The sequence below is a fragment of the Alexandromys fortis genome, unplaced genomic scaffold (assembly GCF_014885135.2).
Source record: "Alexandromys fortis isolate MF-2015 unplaced genomic scaffold, M_Fortis_MF-2015_v1.1 scaffold_8_1_9099942, whole genome shotgun sequence".
Lineage (NCBI taxonomy): Eukaryota > Metazoa > Chordata > Mammalia > Rodentia > Cricetidae > Alexandromys > Alexandromys fortis.
Window position 1 is genome coordinate 8,331,027 of NW_026067898.1, and position 17,033 is coordinate 8,348,059.

General features: G+C 53.6%; 3 protein-coding genes across 3 annotated transcripts; all 3 read right to left on the bottom strand.

Moving 5' to 3' along the window:
- Nucleotides 1-511: 511 nt before the first annotated feature.
- Hoxd11 (homeobox D11) lies at nucleotides 512-2,921 on the bottom strand. The gene is made up of 2 exons (XM_050120043.1): nucleotides 1,554-2,921; nucleotides 512-749 (listed from the first exon to the last, which is right to left on the bottom strand). Exons 1-2 carry the CDS (start codon nucleotides 2,326-2,328, stop codon nucleotides 514-516), a joined length of 1,011 nt encoding a protein of 336 aa, XP_049976000.1. The 5' UTR covers nucleotides 2,329-2,921; the 3' UTR covers nucleotides 512-513.
- A 5,835-nt stretch (nucleotides 2,922-8,756) lies between these two features.
- Hoxd12 (homeobox D12) lies at nucleotides 8,757-9,721 on the bottom strand. Its single transcript, XM_050119470.1, has 2 exons — nucleotides 9,154-9,721; nucleotides 8,757-8,995 (listed from the first exon to the last, which is right to left on the bottom strand). Exons 1-2 carry the CDS (start codon nucleotides 9,719-9,721, stop codon nucleotides 8,757-8,759), a joined length of 807 nt encoding a protein of 268 aa, XP_049975427.1.
- Nucleotides 9,722-14,796: 5,075 nt separating this feature from the next.
- Nucleotides 14,797-16,623, bottom strand: Hoxd13 (homeobox D13). Its single transcript, XM_050119437.1, has 2 exons — nucleotides 15,855-16,623; nucleotides 14,797-15,047 (listed from the first exon to the last, which is right to left on the bottom strand). Exons 1-2 carry the CDS (start codon nucleotides 16,621-16,623, stop codon nucleotides 14,797-14,799), a joined length of 1,020 nt encoding a protein of 339 aa, XP_049975394.1.
- Between the last annotated feature and the right edge of the window lie 410 nt (nucleotides 16,624-17,033).

The window sequence follows — 17,033 nt, forward strand, 5'->3', positions numbered from 1 at the left end:
ATTAAACTTTGTCAAACAGTAAAAATCCATGCAGTGTATTGAAGCTATAACCTCCATTTTGCTAGAAACCATTTATTCACACACAAAAAGACAGTGACTCATGCCCAAAGGTACATTTCCCAGAGTTTAAATAATCTGTGTTCACTGAGGGGGAAGAAAGGGATTTCTTAGACTCAACACAAACACCACTCCTTCCAGCCCCATGGCCTAACTCCCTATAGATCCCGCCATCCACCAGGAGAGGAGGGACAAGAGCACATTGGCGGTAAAATTGTAAAGGGACAATTGCATTTACCATTTTCCCCTTATTAGGATCCGCTCGGCCAAGTCCCCGGCCTCGTCCTCAGGCTGCAGTGGTCGCTGGGAGGTCCCGAGTTGACCGCGAGAAGGAATCGTGAAGTTCCACAGAGAAGAGGCGTCATTGAACCCAAGGACATTGGGCCTGCGGAGGGCAGGCTGGTGGGGAGGAGGTGGGTGAATGGGGCTCTGGGGAGGGGGCGCTTCTTGGAGCTCTCAAAATAAGGGGTTTCCAGTGAAATACTGCAAACGGTCTCTGTTCAGTTTCTTTTCTTTCATCCTGCGATTCTGGAACCAGATTTTGACTTGCCGGTCAGTGAGGTTGAGCATCCGAGAGAGTTGAAGTCTTTTCTCTTTGTTTATGTATACATTAAAGAAAAACTCGCGTTCCAGTTCGCGAATCTGGTACTTGGTGTAGGGACAGCGCTTTTTCCGGGACCTCTGGGGGGCCACTGCAAGGCAAAGAGACCAAGGGGTGAGAAAGTCTGCTACTTGCCCCCACCCGCTCTGGCCACTGAGCTAGGGCCAGGCCTTGGCCGGGTTAGGGACGTCCCTTGCCGCCGTTGAAAGGCCCTGCCTGCTTCGTGGGGGATGATATATGGGCGGGCACAGGAGAGTGCGGGCGTGGACATGTGTTCACTCCCGGACACACACACCACATACGCACACCACACACATACCACACACACACACACACACACACACACAACTTCAACCTGGTATTGAGATAGGAAAAAGAGGGCAAGGCAGACTCTGAATTGGAACCCGAGGGAAGAGAGACTGGAACGCGCCCACCGGGGGCATCTGCTCAACTCCAAGCTGAGCGTCAGCCAGACACTTGGATTAAGTCCAGTTTGAAGATCACCTATCCCCTCCCTGAAAGGCAGGAGACTCCCCTGTTCCCACTCACCAATTGGCTCCAAACGTCCTTCTCCTCTCTAAGGTCCTCAACACCCCCCCCCGCGCGCGCGCGCGCACACACACACACACACACACACACACACACACACAAATAGAGGGAAAGCTCTGTACAGCGATTAATGTCCTCTTCGAAGTCTACCTTAAGCCCACCTAAATTGGTTTCCTATCATAAACACGCTTTACAACGACCCGGGAAATCTTATAGGATGTATAAACCCCCTCAAATGCTTATAAAGTAGCACATAAAACGGCGCAAGCAGAGGGAGGTCCCCGCCGCACCCCTCCTCCCCCGCCACCGCCCCGGGCCAGCCCCTCGGCCCGCGCCCGGCGCCTACCTGTGCCGCCGCTCTTCTCGGCCCCCGCCTCCCCTGGGGGGCCCTCGACTTCGCCACCGCCGCCTTCAGCGGCCCCCTTAGGCTCCGGACCGGGAGTCGCCTTGGCGCAGGGACTGCCCCCATCACCACCAGCTCCGGCCTTGGGGTCGCCCTTGTCAGCAGCGCCCTCGGGCTGCGGCGGCGCGGGCGCAGGCTGGGGCTGCGGGCCGGCGAAGGGGGGACCTGGCGCTGCCTCGTAGAACTGATCAAAGCCCTGGGGCAGGATGCCGTTGCGACCCACGGCGCTGTAGAAGTTGGAGGCGGCTGTCGCGGGACCGTGCGGCGGCCCGGGAGCGCCACACACCGGCTCGGGAGCCTTGAAAAGCACGTCTGGCCGGCGGCCGCCTGGCGGGAGCAGATCCCGCTGCATGGCCGCTTCCTCGGCCGCTGCTGCCGCCGCCGCTGCCGCCGCCGCCGCGGCGTAGTAGGGAGCGTATCCCCCGGAGCCACCGCCACCCCCGCCGGGGCCGCCCCCGCCGCCGCCCCCCGCGCCGCCACCGCCGCCGCCTCGGTATGGCCACTTGGCGCGCTCCAGGCCGTAGTCGCGAAAGGCTACCTCCCGCACGGGCTGGACGTGCGGCGCCAGGTTGGACGAGTAAGGGAAAGTCATCTGGCAGGAGGACGGCTGCGAAAGGAACGACGGCTTGCTGGCGAAGTCCGACGGGGCCACGTAGTAGGCGCAGCCCGGCAGGTACATGCTGGCTGCGCTCGGGCCGCACTCGTCAAAGTCGTTCATGGCTGCGCGGCGTGCACGCCGGCAAGCCTCGGGCCGCTCCCCGCGCCTCCAACCTGAGCCATCGATTGCACAAGAGGCTTGGGCCAGGATCAACTAAGCAAAAATCCCCACCGGGCGCTGACGTGCAATTCATCTTGATTGATTCTGGTGGTAATTATGTCACGTGACGCCATGGAGAGAAATGTCCTTATATCTATATCAGCACTCGCCAACACGCCCCGGGACGGCTCCTGGCGCCGAGACGCGCGCACGCTGGGGGCGGATCGGCCTCCAGCTCCTGCCAACTCTCCCAGGGCACTCCCTGACCAGGCTGCGCTGCAGGCCGGTCACCTGCGCGCCGCCGGCGGCTGCCACCGCTGGGCGCATCTGCTGCCACCGGACTGGGCCGCCCGCCCGCCTTAGCCCGCCCGCGCTGCTTTAAGTACCCGGGCCTAGGCCGGAGGGGAGGAGGAGGGAGGGAGAAAGGAGGGGGAGGAAGGGGGAAGGGAGAGCAGCGGAGAGAGGTGGGGGGGGGGCCGGCCCTGGCACTGGGGACTAGGTGTGAGGGTGTGAGGTTCCCACCCCCCACCTTTCCTGCAACCGCTCCCTCCCCCGCGACGCAGCCACCCTCTGTAGCTCACCGGCTGGGAGCTTGTTGCTTCTTGTTCAAGGGGCGTAATTGCGACACTCTCCAGGGCGCTGAGAGCCCTGATTTACATATTTCTCAGAGGAGTGCGTTCCGGCTGGTAGAGATTTGACTCTCTAGGGTTCTGACACCAAGGACAAGTGTTCAGATCCTGGAAAAACGACTCCCGAGCGCTAGCCTTGGCCTGGGCCTCGGTGCCTACTCGACCCTTTCTCTTCCAGATTTTCCGCTCCGTTCTCGTCCCTCCTTTCTTTCTCAATCTTCACTTGTCTCCTTTCTCTCTCCTGTCTTCCTCTTTTTTTCCTTTCGTCTCCGTCTCGACCCGTTTTCTGCTTTCTCTCTTTCCCAGTCTTTTTCAGTACCCTCATCCTCTTTAGACTCTTCCTCCTCCTCTCTCTCTCTCTCTCTCTCTCTCTCTCTCTCTCTCTCTCTCCCTCCCCCTCTCTCTCTCTCTCTCTCTCTCTCTCTCTCTCTCTCTCTCTCCCTCCCTCTCTCTCCTCTTCCCCGCCAACTTAGACACCCAGAGGTCCCGGCTTTCTCGCTTTCCTTAAAGCTCGGGGGCCTGATGAACAAAAGGAAGTGAAGCCCTACCCTCACGGCACAAGGGCCCTTCCTACTCAGCGCCCAGACGAGCCCTTGGTGCTCCAGCCCTCACCCCCTTCAATGTTCAGGTCCCTCCAACCAACCTTTCACTGTATTGGAGCCCCACTAAGGCCTGAGCACCCCTCAAGACTCCTCTGGAGCCTTTGGGTTTGATGGTCACAACTCCCTGGGAGGTCGATTGCCTCTCCGGGGACTGTCGGTAGCGTCTGCCTCTCCCTCCATCCCCGCCGGAGTCTATCACATCACCTGGCTCCGACTTAGACTTTTCAGGCCCCCATCCACTTGCTTCAAGGCCTCGCTCTCTTTGGGCTGCAGCAACCCTCCGAGTCCTGGAGTCCAGAAGAGGCCTGGGCTCCCACTTCCAGCTTACCAGGCCCTTAGCCTTTCCCCAAAAACCAAATCCCAGCACCAAAGGCAGCAGCCCAACTGGTTCCTCAGTAATCCTCTCTCCAGGAACGCCCCCCCCCCCACACACACACAGAGGCCGGGCTTCAGCCCTGTCCCCTGGCTAGGTAGCTCTGGCTGTGTGCTGGTTCCCTCCCTTCCCCAGGCCGCTGCAGTTCGGGTCCAGCGCTTTCTGCGCACCAAGCCGACTGACATAGAAAAGGCGGGTGATCTAAGTTAATAGCTATTTTCTAGTCGATGCTGCCCCTTCCTCTTTTTCTCCTCCCTCCTTTCTCCATTCCTCTCTTTCCTCCGCCCCCTCCCTCGGCAGCTTCCCTCCCCTCCACAATTGCACAAACAGGTCTGTGGCAGTGAGGGCTGAAGCTCACCAAGCTTTCTCTCACCTAGCTGTGTGTCCTATGTGACCCCTCCCTGCATCTTCCACCCCCGCCTAGATTCCTGCTGGCACCATTCTCCCAGCCCAGAGCCCCCCCCCCCATTTTTATCTGTCTCCCTATCTCCATCCTAGTCCCAAGTCTCCCCCTTTCTGACTCTTGGTTGACGCCCCTGGATCTGTCTCTTAAAATGGCTCCCCAGACACTATACACTGTTCCTGGGGTCGCCTAGGACGGAAGGCAGCGGCGGGGCCCCTGATCTTCGCATATCTTGGGATGCAAAAAAATAAATTTCCGCATCTTCCCTCTGCTCACCCCACCGACTGGCTTGCAAGGCACGTCGTTACCCCCAAAGTGAAGTCGGCTGGCCGCCAAAAAGGGAAATGGAAAGGACGAACCATTCAAGTTCAACGACATGGCGACGGCAGCTCCGGCGGGAGCCGTTCTTAGGCAGGGGAGGGTGCGCCATCTGCAGCGGCGCGCTGGCGCATTGGGGAAGGGGCGACGCCCCCCCACACGCCTTAACGTGCAAGTCGCCCCCACACAGCACCCAGTCCATACATTCCTGGCGGTCGCTTTACTGTTTAGCCCCAGCTCTCTACCTTGGTCCTCACCCCCGAAAAACCAGGAAAATCCACCGCCTTTGGACCCTCGCGTTCCGCCAGAGAACCTACCGTGAAGACCCGGGCGTTGTGTCCTTGTCCTTGCTTACGCAGTCCTACCCGAAACACAGGGAGCACACAGGGCCTTCGGGGCTGGCCAGCAGCTCCGAGAACGACAGCTTTCTGCGCAGCGCGTAGACGCGCTGCGGTAATTTTGAGCCACCCAAGATAAGACACTAACTTGACCTTAACTTTGTCAGGGCGCCCCTGGTATCTGGAGAACGTGAACAGACACTGTCTGGCAGCTCTCGTAAAAGCTGACTGGGGAAGGGATTCTGAGTCATTTCGTTTATTACCACTACAGTTCTGCAAGAAAGCTTTTCCTCCCTGCCAAACTTTAATTATTTATGCTCTTTTAGGAAACGAAAGAAGAGAAAAGCAAGGGGAGGTGGGGGGAACACCCAGAGCCAGTCCCTTCCCTGCAGAGCCTAGGAAAAGATTTCTTGAGTGGAGGCTGGAAAACAAAATAATGTGGGGAGATCACCTTTGTCCAAGAACGGTCGGACGGCGCTGTGCCCCCCACCACCACTGAGGGGAGTGGATGCAGCTGAAAGAGGCCAGGGATGGGGCACACCTCCCTCCCCCACCACCAGACATGAATATTTACAATGATTCTGGATTTCTCCTCCACTAGCTCGCGTCCTGGAAGCCTCCCTAGCCTGCCTCCCAACGGGAGAACCCTGGGGCCTTAAAAGCTTCCCCCCTTCGGCCTTCAAGCTCTCAACGGATTGAACAGCAGGATAAACCGTTCATTTTAAAACCTCGGTCTTAGTCAAGAGGCCGCACAGACTGCCGCGTTTCAGAAGAAGCATTTATCTTTCTACGAGGGAATACTGAGTAATCAGATTTCAGCATCATTCCTTCTTTGGCATTTATTTCTCATCTTCGTTCCAAATTTCTGCCAGTACTTCAACTAGGGAAGGAGACACCGTGGTCTTTGATTTTGTGTGGATCAGTAAAGGGGATGCATTTGGAAAACACCGCTGAACCAACAGATAAATTTTATATTTAGGCTAATTTTCTTCTGGGACTGGCTTCTAGAAATATTCTCCTCCATCCCAGGCTACAGAGAAGAATCGTGATGCTTTAGTGTCTCTTCATCTAGAAAATAAGCCTGCACGCTTTGTTTTAAGGCCTGGGTATGAGTAAGTCTGGTTTCTTCTTCCTCTCTCAGCCCTCTGGACCCAAGGTCTCAATACGGGGGGTCTGCCTTTGTTCAGTTGTTTTCGAAGAGAAAACCTCTCAATACAGACTTGGACTTCAGAAATCTGGCTCAGTACCACTCCCTCCCTGCCCAGACAGATGGGGAAATAGTCTCCAGGACCTTCATAACCTCTTCTTTCTTACCTTTCAATTGTTGTGTGCAAAATTTTTAATTGGAAAATATTTTATGTATAAATCAAGTCTGTTTCCCAGAAGGGGATTGGAACATTGACTCTTCGGTGTCAGTAGGGCACTGGTGCTGGTTGTTCTTTCTCTAGTTAGAAGCTAGTTTCTACCTCCGTGAGTTAGGAGTCGGATTCAAAGGGATTAGTATCAAGCAGGCCCTGGCTTTACTTGACTGGGGCTCTAGGCTCCAAAGGCATAGGGTGGAATTCCCAAGGGAGCCTGCAGAACTCCTGGTGCAATCGCCTAGGGGATCTTCCTAAGTCTTAGCTTGGTCCTGAGAAGACTGACCAAAATTTGGCAGAGGGAGGTTTTGTTTTGAAATCTGAGGAGTCTCAGATAATGACTCTACCCCCTTCCCCCACCAAATAATAGCAAGCAAGCTTTCAAGTTTGAGAATTTAGGCAAAATGGAGAATCCTCAATCTACAAACTCAGAGTTTTCTTTGTGTTTGAGATACACTCACATCTGCCCAAGGACTTTCCTCCTTTGGGTAGTTCACACATATTCTTCCATAGTTGCTTTTTCATATATATATATATATATATATATATATATATATATATATATCTGTTTCCTGACTGCCTCGGAAGCCATTTTCTCATTTAATGATCAGCAAACACCAGAGGTGAAACAACAAGCAGAGAAAAGCAAAAATGAATTTGGAGGCCTGAAAAACATTTCAAAAGAATCTAAAGCATCCTTTAAAATGAACAACAGCCCTCTAACAATGTGGCTGGGACCTGGGTGTTTATTTTCACTATGCAGCTAGTATAGACAATGAAATGTTATTTTACAAAATCAAAACAAAATATCCACGACAACGGTTAGCATAGAAAATAATATTATTTAAAATACCAACTGAGGTCAGTTGGGATGAGGCTCAAGGGTCCTTGTGAGGTGGCCTGCAAGGCCCTGGTCCTGGACCTCTAAAGAAAAGCCTTGGACTTAGGGGAGGAAGCGTGGGCCTTTAGGGTGTTGTGGATCTTGCTAGGGGTTGGGGGTGGGGCTTAAAGCGCAGAAGAAGAGGCAAAATCTCTCTCTCTCTCTCTCTTTCTCTCTCTCTCTCTCTCTCTGTGTGTGTGTGTGTGTGTGTGTGTGTGTGTGTGTGTGTGTGTGTAGGGTATGGCAGGTATTCACTGAGAATAAGGCTAGGTGGATTCTGTAACAAATGTAGAACAATTCCATCAGAATTTCCATTCAGAAAACCTAGGCTCCTCAAGGTAAAACTGGCAGGACTCAGGGCCTTAAAAGCTTCACCAGAGCTGGACACAAGTGACTCAGAGAAAGGGTACAATGGTTGAGCTTTGATGGAATTGTTGGGTGGTGGAGAGGGTGGTGGGAGAAGTTCTGATTCTTTCTGCCTTTCAAGAGCAGCAGCCACAGGCTGAGGATCTGAGGTCTCTTCTCCCAAGGAGGCATTTTGTTTGCTTATCTGTTCTTGTGGTGACCCATTAAGGTAACTCAAGAAAGACATGTGGACACTTCCACCCATTCAAGAAGAAAGCCATAGTTACAGCATAAGGGCAGAATCTCCTCCGCACCCCTTGCTCCTCTTCCTTCACTGTGCAGCCAAGCCTCAAAATAGGCCAGCACCTCCTACAGCTCAGTTCTACGGGTCCAGTTACAGAGTTCATGGCCTTGGCTCAGGGATAGGTGAGCTTGGGGTAGGTGAATTCTGGCAGTCTTGTCTGGAGATTGTAATTTGTTCTGGAATCCCAGTTTCTCTCTCCTGTCTCTGAGAAGGAAACCTAGTTATATTCTACTCAGCCGGAGAGTCTTTGTAGAGCAGAGATTCCAAAGGTATCCCCTCCCCTCCCATCCTTCATGGCAAATGCGGGTTGTAGTGGAATCAGGCCCTTTCCTCCCTCCTGGCTCGGTCACAAAAGGCCTTGCGCAAAGAGGCCGGAGTTCTCCGCAGCCCTAGCCTCTACAACGGGATCCTAGGGCCTCTCTGTGTTCTCTTCTAGTCAGGGCTCTAGCTAGCTCCTGTTAGATGCAGAAAGAGCTGGATAAAGAAAGAAAAAGAAAACTGACAATATCCCAAATACAAGGATTCAATAGTAAGCCCTGGATGTAAACACCACAGACAAGGGCAGGTGACAGCCCCACGCTGAACGCTTAAAGCCAGTGTTAGATTACAATTCCCAAACACCTCTTAGGAGCGTCTCAAAGAGAGCTGAAGGCGAAGGGGCCCCACTGGCCTCATCTCCAAATCTCCTCCAGCCTCTAGGGCTTCAGACTGAGCCAGAGGAAGGCAAGGACCAGCGGAAGAGCGGTAGGAAAATCCTCAGCCCCAGCCCCAGCACCTCCTCCACGGCCAGGCCTAGATCCAAAGGGGCAGACTTGGCATGGCCGCCGCCCCGTGAGCGACTAGTAGAGCGCCAGAGCCTGCTCGCGCTGCACCACGCGCTTCTTCTTCATGCGCCGGTTCTGGAACCAGATTTTGACCTGCTGGTCGCTGAGGTTCAGCCTGTTGGACAATTCCTTACGCTTCTGCCGATTGATGAATTCATTGACCAGGAATTCGTTCTCCAGCTCCGCAATCTGCTGCTTTGTATAAGGTTTCCTCTTCTTGCGGGCCCTCCCCGGGGCCGCCCCCCACGGCAGGCCTGAAACAGAGCCCCGACCCGTGTCAGTCCGCTCAAATCAACTTCCCGCCCCACAGAGGTTTGCCACTGCTGGCGATTCTCCTCCCGGTACAACTGTCCCTGGCATCCCACCTCCCGTCCCTGCCCAAACTGGCTTGGGGAGCGTGGGCACCGTTTACCGTCGGGCAGCGAAGATCGCAGGCAAGAGGCCACCCCGGCCACTTGCACTGCCATGTTCAAGTTGAGCGGGCCCTTGGTGTCTTCCTTGAAGCTTGCGGTGCAGGGGGCCCCCTGGAGCAGGGTTGCAGAGCCTGGACCGGACCGGCCCACGCTCGCGTAGTCATACTTGGTGCCTTTGAGAGCCGAGTGAGCCAGACTAGACTCAGGGGCGAAGGGAGGCCTAGTTCGGCTGCGTTCCTCTGATCCGGTGGCGGCATCAGGCGTATAGAACTTGACTTGTTCTTCGGGTCCATCCTTGGTGCCTGGAGACTGCAGGCCAAGAGGCCCAGAGCCCGTCAAGTAGGGTTGAGAGAAACCTCCAAAGGCAGAGGCGGTGGCAGGCTGCGCAGGGGTGCACGAAGCAGGCGTAGCGGCCCAGGGCAGCGCACCGCGAGGGTACGAAATGGGGGGAAGCGCGGCCAACTGACTGCCATTGGGCCGCAGGTTGGAAAAGTAGAAGGAGTCCGGGGACTGCAAATTCAGAAGCGAGCCCACATAGCCAGCTCTGTAGAGACTGCGCTCACACATCTCCGACAAAGGGCCTGGGCTGTGCTCGCAACAGTATTTAGTTACAACCCGGAATAAGAGGCCCGGCTCAGAGGATTGGACGAAACTTTGCCTGCAGGTTCTTCAAAGCCGGTCATTTCAGCACCGCCTACATCCCCCGACCCGTCCCCACCCCTCCTTCGGGGTATTATGATAACACCCGCAAAGTTGGGCTGCGAAGGACTAGGCTGCTAGCAGAACCAAAGCATGCTGAGGGAAGGCGAAGCCCTTGAGAGTTTCCAGGCCTGTTTAGGAAAGCCGATGACGTCGGGATGGGGGTACCTTTGCCCAAGTGTCCCTTGGGAGTTTTTCTGTCCTGGATTGGGTTTGCCAGATCATTTCCCACCAGCTGCCTGGCCTGGACTTGCTTCTTTCAACTTTAAGTTGCAATTCATACATTTTCCAGTATGAATACATGTTCCTCTGGTCTTGACTGGAGAAGGTCTGGCAGGGCCACCGACTGTCCCTGGATCTGAGCAATGCCACCCCAAAGACCAACAATCCCTTTAGTAGAAAGAACCTCTCAGGAGGCCTCAGCCCAAGGCCTTTGGCAGCAAGGACCCATTCAGTGCGTGAGCCTGGAGTCCCAGGTCGCAGACAATACAGGAGGGTGAGGAAACAATGGGGGAAGGCGACACAAACCATCCCAGGCGTTTGTCCTCGGGCATTGTGCCTTTAGTGGTGTAATCCAGGACCCTCAGGTAATTCAATACTTCGGAGCCAAACTTGTGCAAAAGGTACATTCCTGTCATCTCCCGGATTCACCTTGGTGACAGCTCATAAACCAGAACTCTTAGATGTCCAGACAACCAGCTAGCAGCGTTCCTTGTGTCGGTGCCTCCAGGCACGCAGGAGGCTGCGGGGTACATTGGCTGGGCAAACAGGGAAGCCGGAAGAGTAGTTGCTCCTTGGGTGCAGTAGTATGTTTAACTCCCCCAGGCAGGCCCTTTTGGGACTGAGCCTTTTTCTCCCCCTCCCCTCCGCCCCTAGACTGTGGGATGGACGCCCGTGCTAGCCTGCAGCAGGATCCTCGGTCCCTGAGCCAAGCTGGAATTGGTTAGGCCCTCAGCTCTGGCAAGGAGACCACACAGGCGCCGCCGGAGGGCAAGGCTGACCACCTCGCTGAGACTTTATTGTGTGAGTTATGGCGACCAATTGGGTGGCTCTCTGGACGCAATCGGCCTCTTCCTCCGGCTCTGGGGCGCGAGCGGGGGTGGGGTGAGTGTGTGGGTGTGTGGGGGTGATAGGGTGGGGGTGGGGGAAGTCTAGGGCTCTTCAGGGCACTATTAATTCCCTCCGTCTCAAGCATTGGGACAAGCTCGCCACTCTCTGTTCTTTCCTGGGAGGTGGGAAAAGGCATAAGTTTCAACTCCGATTTTAGAGGCTCAGGGGAACCCAAGCCCTAGGTATCCGATAGTTCTCATTTTGTAAGAATTCTCCTTTCTTTACTGGAGAGTCCTTGGCCTGAAATTTTGGTTTTAAGAATCCCAGCCCTCTCAGGGCCTCTGCCTTACGCACGCACGAGAGATTCCTAGGTAGTTATAGGTCTTAGAGTGCAGCTTTAGACTCTGGCTGCCCTAGAGTGATGAGCCAGGAGAGATAAGAAAGCTCGACTCTCTCTCTCTCTCTCTGTCTCTGTCTCTCTGTCTCTCTCTCTGTCTCTCTCTCTCTCTCTCTCTCTCTCTCTCTCTCTGTCTCTCTCTCTCTCCCTCTCCCTCGCTCTCGCTCTCCCCTCCCCTCCTCCTCCTCCTCCTNCTCTCTCTCTCTCTCTCTCTCTCTCTCTCTCTCTCTCCCCCTCCCCCTCTCCCTCTCCCCCCCCCTCCCCCCCCCCCCCCCTCCTCCTCCTCCTCCTCCTCCTCCTCCTCCTCCTCCTCCTCCTCCATCTCCTCCTCTCCCTCCTCCTCCATCTCCTCCTCTTTCTTCTCCTTCTTCCCCACGTCATCTCCCGAGTTTATAACTTTTGAGATCTTGTAGGGAAAGGGCTTTTCGAGAAGCTGGTGACTGAAGCTGAAAACTGGAGACCCGGAGGAAAGGTGCACGGTGGGAAAGAGGCTTGACTGAGAATGTGGCAAAAAAGCATCTGGCTGAGGCCCCGAATGGCAAACTCTGCCAATGTCGCCAAACGCCCAGGAGATGGCGAGCGTGCTCCACGCCTGGAGAGGCGCCGCCGCACGGTCAAGATCAACAGTGAAGGGCGGTAGGGCCGGCTTGGGGTCGCCAGAGCAGGCGGTCATGGCCCGCTGCCAAGGCGCTACGGACAGTTTTGGAAAGCCTGAATTGTAGCAGCAGCTGACCCAGACAGCCGAGTCAAGGGACCTGACGCGAGGAAGCCTTGTGGCCGCGTTTTTTGTTTGACCTTCAGCCTCTGTCCCAACGCCCTTTTCACCCCTTGAATCACGAATCATCTGCCGATCTTGGTCCCAACCCCAATCGCTCATAATACGCCAAGTTTCTGAGCAGCTCTCTGATTCTAACCGAAGAAAAAGCCTTTCTCCAAACTCCCTTGGCCTTCCGGGCTCCCCACGGGCCTCGCTTCCTGGGCCTCAGCCACTTACCCCTTGCACTCCTCCTCCCGCAATCCCGAATATAAAAGGCACACATATAAATAACAAAGCCTTCATCTGTTCCTCATTTAGCCTTCAATCCAAATACCACCAGAGAGCATTTGAGCGCAGTTTTAATCTTCAGCAAACCCCATTTCTCTGAGGCTCAGCGAAACTGACGTGTAACGGCTGATGAAAGGGAAACCTCCAGGCAATTCCCTCGACCCGATACAGGAAACCTGAGAAACGGACCTGAGAGATGAAGTGTGGCCTGGGAGACTAGAACCTACAAAAAAGAAATGAGGGGGCCGGGAGAACGGTGGTTGGAAGAAAGCTAAAGTCCCCCCCCCCCCCGCTTATTTTCTTGATGAAACACATCTTGTGAGCAAAATAGCGAAGATATTGAGTGATGCTTCCCTAAGTGTGACCTCCGGGATGATGTGACCCGCCCTTTTCAGGGGTTTGTCCTCCACAGATTGAACTACACTCTGTATTTATACTTGTCTACCTCTGCCAATATCTCCTCCTCTATAAACGAAGTTGGCCTCTGTAGTTCGTAGTAAAATGTGAAACAAGCCAAGTTGGATCTGAGAAAACGAAAGTACTTCCCAACCTTAAGCCCCTGTGTTTTCTCCCTACCACAAAAATTTACATACTGTGTGAGCTTTCAGAAATCTGTTTAACTAACTTTCGCCTCTGAAAGTTAGCTCCTGCTAGACTGTAGTGGTAAAAAGAAGGAACTCCGTCTTTTTGTGACCATTGCCCTGGGTGGCAGAGAGAACTTGAAAAAGTTCTCAATACCTAAAACTGTGTCTAGCTGTTAAGATGTACAATAGTGACTTCAGGTGTCCATTGCTGCCTGCAGGATGGGGTGTCAGAAATGTTTCTGTTTTGATTGTCAAAAATGGATATGGCTTTCTCAAATTTCTGGATCTTCCTAGTGAAGATATTTATAATGGACCCTCTTTCAGGTCCCAAACGTCCTAGTGAGTTTGCCTCTATCCAAGCTCCCACCTTCACATTGATTAAAAAATAAATAAAATTCGTAAATGAACTGATGATATTGAAAGAAATAAAATTTATTGATTTTAATGAGTTGGTCTGATTAAAAAATGATCATTTTAGACAGATGATAACCTCATTTTAAAACATCACTGTTTGTGTTAGAGGGAGGTGGGCAGAAATAGAACATGGAAGTTTCAGAGACCAGAGCTGGTGGTGTTTCCTTCATCTACAGATGCCGAAGAGAGCACGGTTTTATAATAAATAAGAACAGCTTTGAGAGACTTCACAGCCTTGAAAATCACAAATGTATGAAGACTCAGTGGAAACAGAGGGTTCTTTTTATTTATATCTCCCTAGGAGTAAAAAGTGATTTTTTTAAATGCTCAAAGCACAGCTCACACACATTGCATCTACAAAAATAATTTCTCAGTCGCATAAACATGCAACATTTGAAAGTAGTTCAGCGTCACTTTCAGAAGTGCCTTTTTCTTGCTGGTCCTTAGAGCTCCATATTTTAAGAATGTGTTAGGTGTTTTAAAGCTCTGGGAGACCCATGCGTTCAGACAATTAATTTCTTCACTAGGATCTGGGTAGAAGTTCCCACCCATGGCCTCACTGGCTCAGTCTCTTTCCGAGGATTGGGGAGGAGATGGCCTCAGTTCCACTCCCACAGGCCCGAGGAGAGCAATGGATTTATACCATCTAGGAGACACGCTGCTGCCAACTGTAGGTGTTTAAATAGCTGCTTCTAGAGTTGGAGAAATGAAGGCTTTCAAGAGGGCATACTGTTTCCAGATTAAAAGATTACAGCTACAAGGCACGCTAACAAACACACAAAACATTAAATGAGATTGCCAAAGATAGGGAAGACCGTCTTCATTTCAATATTAATAAGGTAGCTGCTTTTAAAGCCACCAGGTGCCTTCAATCTCCAAACTTCAGACTCTACTGGAGACCCTACTTCACTGAGTGCCTGGAGCTGTTACCACTTGCCTGGGGGCAACTTGTGAGAGCTAATGATTCAATTACACAATCACAGGGTACGAAAGGCTGAAAACAATTCTGGTCTAATGGATTATGAGCATAGGCAGTTCTGAAAACACATATAAAGTCCTATTAAAAAAAAACCCTAAATCCAATGGGCACTTCTCAAATTCATTTTGGGGGATTATTGAAAAAAATACTTCAAGTTTTCTTTTTATACTGGCCTGGAGGGAGAAACAATTTTTTTTAAAGAATCCTAATAACAAGCCTAGACAAGAACAAAACCAATAAGCAAGAAAGAAGCAGAATTACAAAGTCAGATTGCATCAAAAAGTTTTAGAGCCAGATGAAGGGGGAGAGAGAGAGAGAGAGAGAGAGAGAGAGAGAGAGAGAGAGAGAACTGTTTCACAATGTTTGCCATCCTAGGCAGGGAAAAGGGAAATTAAATACATTTTCAAGTCTTTCCAAAGGTATTTTTGGAGACAAGGAAAGCCTTTAAACCGTCCGTGGCCAGCCTGGCCCACATCAGGAGACAGTGTCTTTGAGCTTGGACACGATTTTCTTGTCTTTCACTCTCCGATTCTGAAACCAAATGGTCACTTGTCTCTCCGAGAGGTTGGTGGCAGCCGAGATCCGCCGCCTCTTGTCCTTGTTAATGAACTTGTTAATGGCGTACTCGTTCTCCAGTTCTTTGAGCTGCAGTTTGGTGTAAGGTACCCTTTTCTTCCTTCCCCGTCTGTAGACACACATGTCGGGCTGATTTAAAGCCACATCCCCTGGCACAAACAACAGCATGGGAAAAATTAGACTGCGGTACTTGGTGCGCCTAAAGCTTCGGATTGTGTTAGGTGACTGTATTTGTGGTGTATGCATTAGTACTGGGCAGGGGCAGAGAATAAAGAAAATGAGATTGTTTATACTTTATTATTATTTACATAGACATATTATTTACACATTATTAAAGGAAGACTATTTGCACTTCAAGACAAAGGCTAATTTGATGGATCATGATGGTTTTTCAAACCGGCATTTTAACAAGCCTGGGATTTTATGGTCTGGTTATTGGGGAAAGCTCATAAGGGCAGTTTCTGCAATTGCCAGTTGCACACACACACACACACACACACACACACTTCAGATCTTTTACTCAAGCTTTAATTTCTGTTCCTGTGTTTGGGGATTTATGGGCTCTAAGCTTTAGTGGTCATTGGAACCCCACTTGAAAAACTGGGTGCTCAACTTTGACACCTTTTAGGAAAAAAGCCTCTTAAGTAAGGAGGTTGGGAAAGGGAGAGAGAGGAGGAAGGGAGGGAGGGAGAGAGGAGAGGAACGGAGAGAAGGAGGAAGGAGCAAGAGAAGCAAAGGTAACTAAAGTTCTTGAACTGCAGGGCAAAAGCACCTTGCTGTATGGGGAAGGGAAAAATTGCAGAGGCGGTTTTAATTGGGAAAGTTACAGATTACAGAAACGACACCAACTTTTCTAGAGTGTTAAACCCGGTCGGGTCTGTAGGGCTTTTCTTTCCCCCTTCTCTCCCCACCTCCCCACCCCCGTAGTGTTGTTCTCTTTTCTACCTTGCTCCTACCTGGAAAGGACGATTTCCAAAAATGGGACCCCTGAGGCTGGTCCTTGGCACAGTACACCTGGCTGTTCCACCCGTTGGCTAGCGTCCAGGACTGGTAGCCCTCCATGGAGATGTACGCCTCGTGCCGAGGTTCCCCGGATCCAAAAGTGGACACCATGTCGATGTACCCAGGCACGTGCTGATAGGGACTTGTGTAGCCCTGGTAGAAGGACACTTCCTTGGCTCGCGCGGGCACCTCGTTGGTCGGTACGCTGCTGCTCGCCAGGCCCGACACGTCCATGTACTTCTCCACCGGGAAACCTCCGAGAGAGGCGTGCGGCGACGACTTGAGAGCGTTCTGTTGTAAGCCCACACCGTGCGACATGCGGCAGCTGTAGTAGCCATTGCCGAAGTGGTAGCCGTAGCCCAGCGCCGGAGCGCCCGGGGGTGCTGCAGCGGTCGCGGCGGCCGCTGGCGCAGGACACTCTTTAGCTACCGGAGCCTCGGGGCGAGTGGCGATCACAGCCGAGGATGACGACGACGAGGAGGAGCCTGTGCGCTCTGAGGTCCCCGGGTACGCGAAGCTGGAGGCCGCCGCCGCCGCTGCAGCTGCTGCCGCCGCTGCCGCCGCCGCGCGTCCGGAATGTGTCCCCGCGAACACCGGCGCCGACAGGAAGCCGCGACACTGGCCCGGCGCCGCCACAGAGGACGAGGAGGAGGCCGGCGCCGCCCCAGCGGCCCCGCCGTCCGCCCGCAGCCCGTCCATGTCCCAAGTCCCCGAGCGGCTCATGGCCCGGCCTGGCCCGGCCCAGGCCCCGGCCTCGGCCCCGCGCAGGACACCATGGCGCACCGCGCCTCCTCCCTCCTTGCTGTGCTCCGCGCCGCGCTCGCACCCGCCCTCTCCCTCCCGTCCTCTCTCCCTCCGCGAGCCTCCCGCCTCCTGTCCGCCCGCCCGCCCTTCAACAGGTTAGCTCATCGCGGGACGTTTATAAAAACGAAGTTCAGGTTGGGAGGGGGCCTGGGCCGGTCGGGGGGCCGCCTCCCGCCCCGAGGGCGCCGGCCGAGGACCGTGCCATTGGCTGCTCCCGGCCACGTGGGGGTGGGGGCGCGGGCGAGCCAGGCTCCCAGCCGGGATCTGGCTGGACCCACCCACAGGGCCCCCACCCCTCCTCAGGCCTTTGGGAGGCCCACCTCCCATTC